Below are 13,614 nucleotides of genomic sequence, written 5' to 3'. Positions count from 1 at the left end.
CTGAAAAGCCTGGCCTCGGTTTCCCTGGAGTCTCCACAAACTGCGATAAACAAGCAATTAGCTGCCAAGTCTCAACAGAACTTAAAGAGCCATTTGAGTGGATTTATCCTCGCAATAACCGTGTAGTCAGCCTCAGCCGACGGTTGTGCCGTCTCTGACAGGGACCGTTGCGGTCCCTCACTGCTCATCACGGGAAGCGCCACAGGCAGCACGCCACACACGTTGCCTTACAAATGGTTGCCCCCCACTGTCATCAATCCCACCCCATGTCCCCCAGCTCCAGCATGGAGATATAAAGGCAGTGCCAAGAGGAGGGAAGTGGGACGGGGAGAAGAGAGGAGAGGAAAGCAGGCCACAAAGATGGACACTCCCCGACTCTTGCTTGTGCTGACTTTGTTCTCGGGCAGCCTGAGGTTAGGCCGAGGCCTTGAAGAAGGATTTGGATCCAGGGAGATCTTTGCTGAAGAGCCCAATGCTTATCCAGAGAGAGTCCTAGAATGGATGGTAAGTAGAATCGGGACTTAAGGCACACACTGTGTGTGTGTGTATATGTGTGTGTGTGTGTGTGTGTGTGTGTGTGTGTGTGTGTAAGAGAGAGAGTCTATACCATAGGGTTGCCAATTGGAAAAGTAGAAGGGGCTACTGTACCTTTAATGGTTGTATGAAGAGAGAATTTCAGCAGGTACATCTAGTTACTTGGTTATACTTCAAGCAACTTCTGTTGAAACCCTGTCTACTACACCATTAAAGGTGAAGGAGCCTTCTCCAAATTTTAATCTGGCAACCCTATGTGTGTGTGAAGAGTTTCTTTCTGTGCCATTCCTTTTGTTCTGCATACTACCGTGTTTCCCCGAAAATAAGACAGTGTTTTATATTCATTTTTGCTCTCAAAGATGTGCTAGGTCTTATTTTCAGGGGATGTCTTAGTTTTCCATGAAGAAGAATTCATATTTATTGTTTAACAAAAAAAATGAACATTTATTATATACTGTACAGTAGTTGTCATCACAAAGCAGCATAACCAGACAAACTGTAAATTCTATCAAGAATTTCTTGTTACTACTATTATTTCCATGTACATCAATCTATGGTAGGTACACTTACTGGTCCTGCATGCTCTGGTGTTCTCTTTGGTGAGCATGCTCTCAAACAAAAACTTTGCTAGGTCTTACTTTCGGGGGAGGCCTTATATTCAGCAATTCAGCGAAACCTCTACTAGGTCTTATTTTCTGGGGATGTCTTATTTTAGGGGAAACAGGGTATCAGCCTTGGATAGTAATAGTTCTCACCCTCACAACAAGAGACAAAGCTGAAGTCTACTTTGATTCCATCTGTCTCTGACATCTTCTACTATGTCTTACACTATCCTACTTCTAATCAGCTTGAGGTGATGATATATTGGTTGTGTACCCCAGTGTCATGCCATTTTATCCCCATCATTGTGGTGTGAAGTAGATGAGGCTGAGAGAGAGTGACAACCACACAGCCAAACATTCAGCCAAAGTGGGGTCCAAACCCAAGCAACAATGGCCATGCCATGAATATGCCAGATGAAGGAGAAGTTATGAGGTGTCTTGAAAAGGTAACAAATAGTTATTAGGACAGGAGCCCCTGGTGGCGCAGTCAATTAAACCCTTGTGCTGGCAGGACTGATGACTTGAAGGTTGGGTTGCTGACCTGAAGGTTGCCAGTTTGAATCCCACCCGGGGAGAGCGTGGATGAGCTCCTTCAATCAGCTCTAGCTCCATGCAGGGACATGAGAGAAGCCTCCCACAAGGATGGTAAAAACATCAAAACATCCAGGTGTCCCCTGGGCAACATCCTTGCAAACAGCCAGTTCTCTCACACCAGAAGCGACTTGCAGTTCTTCAAGTCGCTCCTGACACACACACAAAAGTTATTAGGACATTTTAAAAGAAATGATCATCAGGTGTTTATTTTCTATTCCAAAACTTCCCAAGTGAAGTTTCTCTTTTGGTGTTTGGATTGCTTTGAAAGTGATTTTTCCTTTTTTGAAGAGGAAGTCGGTACAGACCTACAAATACATGTACATGTATCAATATCATAGCATTTTTTACTATTCTGCCAATTGTTAGAAGATCCCCAAATTAAAAGGGGGAAATCTCTAACTCTCTCAACAAAGCTTAGAATAATTGGTTAATAACACAACTGAACTGGGATCGCAGAATATCTGTATTTGGGGACTCTGGTTTTTTATCTGTTATAACATGCAGAGCCATTAAAGCAGATCAGTGAGATTCATGAGACTTACGTTAAATGGTCTGAATCCACTTGTCTCCACTAGGAGTTCAAAAGCCAGATCTGGCCCCCTCATCTGGAATTCTGAAATCCAAAATAGTCCCAGAATTACTCACACAGATGGCTGGGTTAGAGACACCTTTGCTTTCAGATGGTTGAATGTACACAAAATGATAAAAATATTGTATATGAAATTACCTTCAGGTGTTTATGAAATATACCGTAAGTGAATTTGATGTTTAGACTTGGTTCCCATCCCCAAGATATCTCATGTATATGAAAGTATTCCAATATCCAAAAATAATCTAGAATACAGAACACTTATGATCCTAAGCATTTTGGATAAGGGATGATCAACTTGCATTACTTTAACATGCCTTGTAATTATTTACTTTGTTGCTGGTTTTGTTTTTGCTATAGATCAGTGGTTCTCAACCTTTCTAATGCCACGACCCCTTAATACAGTTCCTCATGTTGCGGTAACCCCCAACCATAACATTATTTTCGTTGCTACTTCTTGACTGTAATTTTGCTACTGTTGTGAATAGTAATGTAAATATCTGATATGCAGGATGTATTTTCATTAACTGGACCAAATTTGGCACAAATACCCGATACGCCCAAATTTGAATACTGGTGGGGTGGGGTTGATTTTGTCATTAGGGAGTTATAGTTGCTGAGATTTATAGTTCACCCACAATTAAAGAGCACTCTGAACCCAGCCCACAATGGATTTGCACCAAACTTGCTACATTATCTGCATGGCCAACATTGAATACTGGTGGGATTGATGGGGGGCTGTTTTTGAATTCTGGGAGTTGTAGTTCACCAACACTCAGAGAGCACTCTGTACCAAACTGGTGATGGAAAGAATAAACTTGCCACACATACTCAACATGCCAATCTTTGAATACTGGTGAGGTTTTGAGGGGACTGGCCTCAGAGGTTGGGAGTTACAGTTCACCCACATTGACAGTGCAATGTGCACCCAACTGGTGGATATGGACCAAGCCTGGTACAAATACCCAATATGACCAACTTTGAATACTGGTGAGGTTTGGGGGGGACTGACCCAATGTGATAGTAATTGTAGTTTTCCCTGCATCCAGAGAACCAACGTGGCCAACTGTGAATACAGGGAGCGTTTGGGAGTGAACTCCCTTGGCATATGGGAGTTGTAGTTCACCCGCATCCAGAGAGCACTGAACCCAGCGGACAACAGATCTGGACCAAACTTGGCATGCTACCTACATCGCCAGCCGAGAGGCTAACCAATAACAGCAGGAAAAGGGCTTTTGTTGGGAGGATTTTCCATCTGTTTCCAAAAAGGAAAAGAAGGACAGGCAGAGAGACCTTCAGCCTTCTCTGCCAAAGGGGTTCCTAAGACCATCAGAAATATGTGTTTCATGATGGTCTTTGGTGACTCCTCTGACAACCCCTCGCGATCCCGCCCCAGGGGTCCCAACCCCTATGTTGAAAAGTGCTACTATAGATACAGAAAGTGGGGTTTGCTATTTCAGTCTATGGTGTAAAAAACAATGTAACAGGTTTGGGGCACTTCTAGTGCTCCTCAATGTGAGCAGGGAGATGGGTATTACTATTCCATCCCAGGCAGCAAAATGTAATGGGGATCAGCCCTGATGCCAGATCTTCCAGGTCAAAGCCTAATATTCCAAGACATAACTCCACTGACTCTTTCTGGCAGGGAGGCAGAAGGTAACTTTGAAGCTCTTGGCATTTTTAGGAGCTCAGTAAAAATACTGAGTACTGTAGCAAATTACTTTTTTTTTCAAATAATTTTTATTAATTTTCCAACAAAACCTTTTTAACATAAAAAAGAAGAAGAAAAAACAGGAAAAAAACAGACACACTATCCACAAATATCTTAAAAACATAAAAACATAATTTGTACTTCCATTCGTCCCTTATGGGGGCCTATCAAATTATACTGTAATTTATTTAAGTCCTGGTTGAACTGGTGTCTTCTAATTATTTTGACAGTTTCCAAAAATTAAGTATTGCTAATTGCCATATACTCTCTGAATAAATTCCAGTCAGTCTTGTTTGTTGAGTGTTCTCTATGGGCTCTTAAAAGAAATGTTAATTCGTCCATGTCTCTAATATCTTCAATTTTTCCTTGCCATTCTTCCTTAGTTGGAACATCTTGTAGTTTCCAATGCTTCACATAAGTAATCCTTGCTGCCGTACTGATATATATAAAAAGTTTATCTTCATTTGAGTCAAAATTTGCTTCCGAATCTGTCAATCCTAATAAGTAGTTTTCTGGTTTCACCAGGAAGTTTTTCTTTAATATTTTTTGTCTCTACGTGTATCATCTTCCAATATTTCCTTGTTTCAGTGCATGACCACCAAGCTTGGAAATATGATCCAATGTGACTCTTACAAATTACTAACAACTATGGTGAACAACTATTGGGGCCGGGCTGTGGCGCAGGCTGGTAAACAGCTGCTGCAATAAATCACTCTGACCATGAGGTCATGAGTTCGAGGCCAGCCCTTGGCAGGGTGAGCACCCGTCAATTAAAAATAAAATATAGCCGCTGATCGTTGCTGACCTAGCAACCCGAAAGATAGTTGAATCTATCAAGTAGGAAATAAGGTACCACTTATAAAAGTGGGGAGGCAAGTTTAACTAATTTACAACGTTGGAATGAGGAAGTGCCATCAGAGTGGATGATGAAGCAGCTGCTCCCCCCTGTGGCCAGAATTGAACATCCCCTCAGGAGAAGGTTAAAATTGCCTCTGCGTCTGTCTGTCTGTTGTCTCTGTCTCTGTCTTGGTTAGATGTGTTATGGGCATTGAATGTTTGCCCTATATGTACATAATGTGATCCGCCCTGAGTCCCCTTCGGGGTGAGAAGGGTGGAATATAAATACTGTAAATAAATAAATATGGTGAAGACCTCCATAGCTGCATTTTCTCTAGCAGGCTATGCAAAGCCAATTCATGCTGGAAGGATAGGTAAGAAGATCTCAATTTTCAAATGCCTGCAAGACTGCTCCTTTGTTCAGGGGGAGCGATCATTCCCTCCCACACATTTTCTTGGAGACTGATAAAAAGTTCTCAATCAACTGAGAAAGGAAGGTCCTTTCACATAGCCCTATATCCCAGAATATCAAAGCAGAAAATCCCACAATATCTGCTTTGAACTGGGTTATCTGAGTCCACACTGCCATATATTCCAGTTCAAAGCAGATATTGTGGGATTTTCTGCCTTGATATTCTGGGATATAGGGCTGTGTGGAAAGACCCTGAGAAAGCAAAAACAGATTCTTTGGTCTTGACATAAGGAATGTATTCAGATGTACTCCAGCCCAGAAAACTGGTTTATTAATCATGACGAACCAAGCAAACAACAGCTGTGATAAAGGATACAATCAGTCAGCTGACTGCCATTACCTTTGACGAGGGTTTATTTCAACATTTTGGTGTTTCAATGCACCTTTGACTTTGCTTCATTTTGACAGACCTGCAAACCTGAGTTAGTAGGGAAACAGAGTCGAACAAGGCTTTGGAACCAGTGGCCTGCCATATTCAAATCATTTGCTAAAGTCTAGGCATTTTTTTCCAAATAGAGAGTGAGAGAAGTGGAGAAGAGTAAAGTGCCCAGCTGAAAAAAAGTCTTTCACTTTTCCCTTTTGTCCACCTTGTTGTTGTGTGCCCTTCAAATAATTTATGATTTTTGGCAACACTAAAGTGAACCTATCATAGAGTTTTCTTGGCAATTTTTTTCAGAGGGGGGTTTGCCCTTGTCTCCTGACAGGAGTGACTTGAGAAACTGCAGGTTGCTTCTATTGTGAGAGTATTGGCCATCTGTAAGAACCTTGCCCAAGGGACGCCCAGATGTTTTTGATGTTTTACTATCCTGTGGGAGGCTTCTCTCATGTCCCCACATGGGAAGCTAAAGCTGACAGACTCATTGCTCACTGCACTCCCTGGATTTGAACCGCCGACTTTTCGGTCAGCAACTCAGCTGGCACAAGGGTTTAACCCATTGCGCCACTGAGGGCTCCTCTCCTGAAGCTGAGAGAGTGTGACTTGCCCAGGATTACCCAGTTGATTCCCATGGCTGAGTGGGAATTCAAACCCTGGTCTCCAGAGTCGCAGTCCAAAACTCAAACTATTATACCATGCTGGCTCTATGTAGACTCATTCACCTACACTGCCTGTGTTACAAACTCCTAATTAAGAACAATGTGAGACAACAGTAAGTGAGAGAAATCTACCCCTCGGAAGGGAAATTCATTCCTGAAAGAGTTATCATGGAGAAAAGATGATTCCACTGAAACTTTATCCCCAATCCTTGCTTCCACAACAAGACAAATTTTTCAAAATCGAATTCTTACAGAAGCAGAAAGTGAGTTGAAATCTTCCGAACAGAGGTACAGATAACAAAACACAGGGGCGTTATCCCTACCCTATACTATCCAAAGATAGATAGATAGATAGATAGATAGATAGATAGATAGATAGATAGATAGATAGATAGATAGATAGATAGAGAGATTTGGCTGGAATTACATTTTAAAATGTACCTGCTTCAACATCATCATCATCATCATCATCATCATCATCATCATCATTTAATTACTTATTAATCGCCCTCCATCCAAGATGCTCTAGGCGATTTACAAGATAAAATTGTAAAGGATAAAAATACATACATACAAATATTGATAAAATTAACATAGATTAAAAGCTCTAGTAAAGAGCCACTTATAAACAAATTTAACTCAAGAGTAAACCTACAGAACCTATAGTGTTTGTAACTTGGGGATTGCCTGTAATGCAGTTTCAGAATGCAGTTTAACTACAGTAGAGTCTCACTTATCCAACATAAACGGGCCGGCAGAATGTTGGACAAGCGAATATGTTGGATAATGAGATATTAAGAAGAAGCCTATTAAACATCAAATTAGGTTATGATTTTACAAATTAAGCACCAAAACATCATGTTATACAACAAATTTGACAGAAAAGGTAGTTCAATCTGCAGTAATGCTACGTAGTAATTACTGTATTTATGAATTTAGCACCAAAATATCATGATATATTGAAAACATTGACTACAAAATGTGTTGGATAATCCAGGACATTGGATAAGCGAATGTTGGATAAGTGAGACTCTACTGTATATGGCAGTGTAGACTCATATAATGGTCATAATACATGTCTTCTCTGCTACTCCTTGTAGAAGATTCTTGTGAATGGATGGCTTTATGTAACATGACAATACACTCCGGACATGTTCACAGCAGAATATTCTGTACTTTAACAATCTTGGCGTTCTTTTCTTTCTTAAGGGAAATCTTAATCATTCTAAAAACAAAGATTCATGGAAGCTCAAAGAAATAAGACCATCAAGCAGCACTGCCAGCTATCCAACTCCCCATGGGTAGCACAAGACAATAAGCAAACATAAACCCAAAATCACATACGGTAATGAGCATAATATGTCTTTTAGAATTTAGTATTTCCATGAGTGGCCGGGGAATATGTTTTTGTTTGTGTATGTGAGCAAGTGCAGTGTGGAATTGGCCTAATTTTATTTTGAAGAAATTAAGATGACCACCAACTGTGGCATTTTACCTTCAAGGACATCAAATCATGTTGGGAACTGAGCAAAGATTCTATTTGCAGATGGAATCAGATGAATGCCAGCAGAACAAAACGGGAGTGATGTGAGTTCCCTGTGTGTTTGCTCTTTGAAAGAACAGGAGTTACTTAATACTGAACGAACACATGGACGCCCAAGGGTCCCTTCCCAGGTTATCATATTGTTTGAGGAGGTCATTGCTCATTCTGTACTGAATTCCCCTCACAAGCACTGAATCTAAGGAGTACAGTCATTTAGGGAGAACCTTTTGGAGACGTTACCCATTCCCAGCCTCTGCTCTTCAGTTCTGTTTTTTGTGAGGCTGTTGTTGGAAAAATATATATATATGAAGGTTCTCGTTTGAGCTTTAAAACTAGTTCATAATTTTTTTTCGGGTTGGGAGTGACTTGAGAAACTGCAAGTTGCTTCTGGTGTGAGATAATTGCCTATCTGCAAGGATGTTGCCCAGGGGACACACAGATATTTTGATGTTTTACCATCCTTGTGGGAGGCTTCCCTCATGTCCCCACATGGGGAGCTGGAGCTGATAGAGGGAGCTCATCCGCAATCTTCCCAGATTCGAACTGGCAACCTTCAGGTCAGCAACCCAACCTTCAAGTCATCAGTCCTGCCGGCACAAGGGTTTAACCCATTGCGCCACGCTCCTGTATTTACTTTAGGGTACCATGGAACTTTAACATTAAGCAAAATGAAGCAGTAACTACCAGCAGCAGAATCACAAAAGGTGTGAAGGAGGCAGTAAGATCAGCAGCAGACCTTTGACTGTATGGCAGATTGTATATTTCAATTGTGTCTTCAACCCCCAGCCTAAGCTAAACTGTGAAAGAGAATGCCCCATCCCTAGGGCTAAAGCTGATCCAGTTTCGAGTTCAATACAAAGGAGACCTGCATGTAGGTGTTGTTATCTTCCACTGATGAGACTTCCGCAGTGACAGACACTCTGCCATGGAAATATCGACTCATGCAAGAATATGAACCAAGACCAAATTCACCCAGACCCTACACACATACACACAGTCTCTCTTTCTCACAAACACACAGGTGGGACCAGCTGTATCCAAGGTGAAAACAAAGTAATCTAGATTTTTTTCATGGATGTGAAATGATAGGATATTCCAGAACAGCCTCACTGTCATTGTGAGCGAAAGCACTCGAGCCTTAAATGGACTTCTGTAATATCTCGGTATTCACAAATAGTGAATACACAGACCAAGCAAGTAGGACCTAGATGTCTTAGTTGCTGACATCGTCCATCACAAGAAAGTCTGAAAAAAGAACCTTGCTCAAAGCACTACAGTCCAAATCAGTGGTGAACAATTTCAAAAGTTATTGGATTGCCATTCCCATAGTGTTTTATTACTGATAATGCTGGCTCAGGCCAATGGATGCTTCAGTTAGGCACACTTGGAGAATCCTAGTTTTCCAAGCTGTTATCTGAAGCTGAAAAGCAGCAAGACCACTCCCTGCTCCTTCTGCTCTTTACATCAAATCTACATTGGCTGTTGCCATTTTGATCCATCACGACAGAGAGGCTTCTTGGACTAGCCGACTTTGTCGCCTAGAAACCAGATAATGCTTCAGAATTAGGGCTGAGAGCAGAGCATAGAACCTTGACCGCTGACCTCACAATGACTAAGATGGAGGCTTGCACAGGACACTTTGGACAAGTTTTCTTAAAGTAGGGCTGTCAAATTCATTTTCCTCAAGAGCTACATCAGCTTTATAGTTGCCTTCAAAAGACTGTTGAATCCATGGAGGAAGAATCCATAGAAACAGAGGACCAACTATAATTTTTCTTAACATACCAGTAGTGGTTAGTTTTTACCCATTTCAGGTCCCCAGATGTTACTGAATGACAACTTCCATCACTTTTGATTATCCGCCATGCGAACCGGGAATAATAGGATAACCCAATTGCACTTATGGCTCTGAGGTTTGGGAATGGTTACAGGACATTAACTTCACCAAACTTTGTTCCTAATCTTGGTATAAACATCTCCTTATGCTCTTACAAATGCCCTGACTTTGTATGTTTCCCACCCCCACCAACTTTGAATATTTAACATTTTCCCTTCAGCAACAAGAAAATGAGGACCATGCTGTCCAGAGCCCACTTGAGGAGCATTCATTGAGTAACTTGCTCCGCTCCTTCCTCCATGCCATGCAGAGACCGGGGCGCAGCCCATCCTTCCTCTTCCAGCCCCAAAGGTAAGGAAGGCATATATGGAGCAATGGGGGAGGGCAGGATGCAGATATACTTGGAGGTATGTAATAGGGAGAGGGGAGAGTTTCACCACATAGCTCTATTCCGCTTCAATGTTTCATTTCTCATTCATTCCTCAATGTATACATTCACATGCATTTTTAGGCCACTGATTACATTGGGAGACCCATCTACTACCTTCAGTGTTTTTTATCCCAGGAATACTCATTCCATAAGGCATTTACTGAATTTGAGAAGGGTGAAGCCAAGGGATCCCATTTTCAGGGCACAGTTGCTCTCTATGGGGAATGTTTTGGTTGCATTCACTGGAGCCCCCAGTGGCGCAGTGGGTTAAACCCTTGTGCCAGCAGGACTGATGACTTGAAGGTCGGGTTGCTGACCTGAAGGTTGCTCGTTCGAATACAACCCAGGGAGAGCTCGGATGAGCTCCTTCAATCAGCTCCAGCTTCATGCGGAGACATGAGAGAAGCCTCCCACAGGGATAGTTAAAAAATATCAACAAAAAAAAATCCGGGTGTCCCCTGGGCAACATTTTTGCAGACGGCCAATTCTGTCACACCAGAAGCGACTTGCAGTTTCTCAAGTCGCTCTTGACACGGAAAAAAAATCATTTTCTCTCTCCCATTTCCTGTGTAACTAGTGACTGCAAGGTTAGTGAAGCAAGGAATACACTCTAACTTTAGTCTGACCTTCCAAGGTGCTGAATGTATTTGGGTAGTAGGTGTGAGCAACTTGGCTGGCTCTTTTAACTTTGGACTAAAACCCACAATGGATTTCAACACCCAGTTGTCATCAGGGTCACCACCTTTCATGGCCTCCTTATCTCCGTGGGGAGAGCAAAATTAGTTTCTGGATCCTTGTAAATTATCCCTGATTTAGAGAAAGAACAAAAAGCCCAAGAAAAGCATTGAGGACAAAAATGCCTTCTCCTTTCTCCACCTGGAAGGAATAAATTGGGATTCAATTTCACTTTATTTTCTGGCTTTTCATTCCACACAAACTGAATTGTAGTTTAAAGTAAATTCTGGCTTGGTGAACAAGTCAGCTATGCTACTTCAGATTTTCACAAGTAGTTGAGTTTTCAGCAGTTGACTAGTTTATTTCAAGCCCTATTCCTGGTTAGCATAGAACAAGAATCCAGGAATCTTGGCAAAACTAAATCCTGGCTCATTTTTCCTTCCAGTGCTATGGAATCAAAAGAGGGGAAGGAGAAAACGCAAACCCAGTGAGAAACTACTTTTTGCTCATGAATGTCATGTTATGCAGGCATCTTCAAACTGCAGCCCTCAAACGGTTTTGAGTTTTGGTCTCCAACTCCCAGAAGCCCATGACAGCTTGTTCAACATCAGAAATTTTGTTGGAAGCTGCAGTTTGAGGATGCCTGATGTTAAGCATTTGAATATTGCCATCCAAAAGTAATGCAATGCCTGCAATCAAGGGAAAAGAATTTTCATTTATTCAACCGGAATTTTTCAAATTCCTAAAAAGGTACCGATTACAATTTGCTAGGATCCCTGGGATGTTTGTGGGGAATACCATATTTTCTTGGCCTCAGGCTTTGAAATCTCTTGGGCTGACTTTGCTAATTAAAAAACACAAATGCAAACCAGGCCCTAGGGACAAACCGTTTCTATATCATTCTGTTTGGAGCTTCTCAACTCCATCTTTCTAGTCAGTCTCAAGAGACAGGGTGAGGAATTTAGTGAACCGTGCATGATCTAGCAAGGCAGTTCATCAGGTTCTCCTTGGAATGAATGAAAGAAGAGGGCACAATTCAATTCTTGCTCCTCTCCAGGTGTCTGTGGAGTGGGGACAAGGCAGAGGGCTTGGATAAATACTAGGTGGCGGCACAGGAAACATGCAAGGCTTGTTATCTTTGAGCACCAAAGATGTTACTACAGCACTTGACCAGCCTTCAAGTGTCCATCATTCATGAAATGTCCACATTGTGTTCTGACTCTCTCTCTAGGTTTGGCCGTGATGCCCGGGCCAGTCTCAGCAGTGGCATCCGAATGAACCCCCGGGCATGGGATTCCAATGCACCTCAGTTTCTGAGCATGGCAGTTCCACAGCGCTTTGGCAAGAAATGAAGTTAGAAAGTACAATGTCAACCCCCATGGCAGAAAATAAGCCCCAAAACCAATCCCAACCCAGAACTATTGCCCAGTGGATTCTGTCTTCTCCTACCCCTTCAACTCCTATTACTGTTATCACTGTGAATTAACTGGGCAGCTGGCTCTCACTTGGGGCTTGTGCTTTGCTAAATGTTAATGGTCATAAATAAATACTATTACATCTTGGAAAGAACTGCAGTCCCTTTGCTATGTAGACTTTATGGGACAGGCAGCATGGCAACATGGTGCCCTCCAAATGTCTTGAACATCTCCCATCATCTTAGCTGATTAACTGGAAGGAAAATGAACAAGAATTGTGCATGGAAAAGAGAAATATGTACAAGAAGAAAATGTTTTTCAGTATATGTGTTTCTTAAGGTTAGGTTACATCACCAGGAAAAAAGTTGAAGAAACTATGATCCACCACATGTAACAGGACTCCCGGTTATCTGACCACAATCCTATGAAACACCAGAGCCCAAAATGTCATCAAAAGTGCCATAGACTCTTAAACAATTTAGTTCACGGTGATTAGCCTTTTCCTTTCCATTTGTCTAATCTCTCCAAAATCCCAGCAACCACATAATTTGTAACACTGAACTTATCCATTTTGGACAACAAAGAAAGGAAAAAACAGTCAATGTCATAGAGCCCTGTGCATACACAATCTAGCTTCTTCACACCATATAGCTGATAAAACCAACTACATCAAAGATGGGGAAGAATTGGGGGGCCTGGAACAGCACCAAATGTTGTATCAAAAGGACTGATACTTTCTAAAACTGTGGTTCTCAACCTGTGGGTCCCCAGATGTTTTGGCCTTCAACTCCCAGAAATCCTAACAGCTGTTAAACTGGTTGGGATTTCTGGGAGTTGTAGGCCAAAACACCTGACGTCCCACAGATTGAGAACCACTGCTCTAGAAAGAGAAATCATATCTGGACTTTATGTTACACTCAAAGTCGGTAATTTCTGCTTGTCTTCACACTTGTGCCAAGTGTGACTATCCAAAATGTTCCTGGCAAATAGACAATGGTATAAGGTCGAGACCCTTTTAGCCTTGAGGTGTTATTCAGAGTGTACTGCCTCTTCGCATGAGACTTTATTTAGTTATTGTCCCTTAAAAAGAAGTTTCATGAAAGAATAAGCAGGAGCAGCTCTGGGTAAGGAAAGCTACAGAAAGGTGGAGTTTGTAGTTGTTTCATAGGTCTGGAAAAGTCAGATAGCTCAAATACATGAGACGCATGAGCAAGACCTACAGCTCCATGCATGAGACTTTCAGTGCATAGAGAATCAGCATGGCGACAGGATTTTCTTTTTTGCATTCTAGTAGTGCATTTTAAGGGACATTTTAGATACCTCAGCATTTAACTAGATGA

The 13,614-nt window shown here is 41.8% G+C and overlaps 1 protein-coding gene across 2 annotated transcripts; it reads left to right on the top strand.

The window, feature by feature from the left end:
- The first annotated feature begins 287 nt into the window (after positions 1–287).
- Positions 288–12,428, top strand: npff (neuropeptide FF-amide peptide precursor). Of its 2 annotated transcripts, none has more exons than XM_003216681.4 (3): positions 288–504; positions 9,975–10,105; positions 12,091–12,428. In XM_003216681.4, the coding sequence occupies exons 1-3, from the start codon at positions 361–363 to the stop codon at positions 12,209–12,211; spliced, it is 396 nt and encodes a 131-aa protein (XP_003216729.1). In that variant the 5' UTR covers positions 288–360; the 3' UTR covers positions 12,212–12,428. The 2 variants fall into 2 exon arrangements, 1 of the variants encoding a protein (XP_003216729.1); XR_010003280.1 differs by lacking the exon at positions 288–504 and adding an exon at positions 9,549–9,883.
- Positions 12,429–13,614: the final 1,186 nt, after the last annotated feature.

Source organism: Anolis carolinensis, chromosome 2 (genome assembly GCF_035594765.1).
Source record: "Anolis carolinensis isolate JA03-04 chromosome 2, rAnoCar3.1.pri, whole genome shotgun sequence".
NCBI lineage: Eukaryota > Metazoa > Chordata > Lepidosauria > Squamata > Dactyloidae > Anolis > Anolis carolinensis.
The sequence above is the reverse complement of the archived record's forward strand: the minus strand, read 5'-3'. Positions and strand labels throughout refer to the sequence as shown.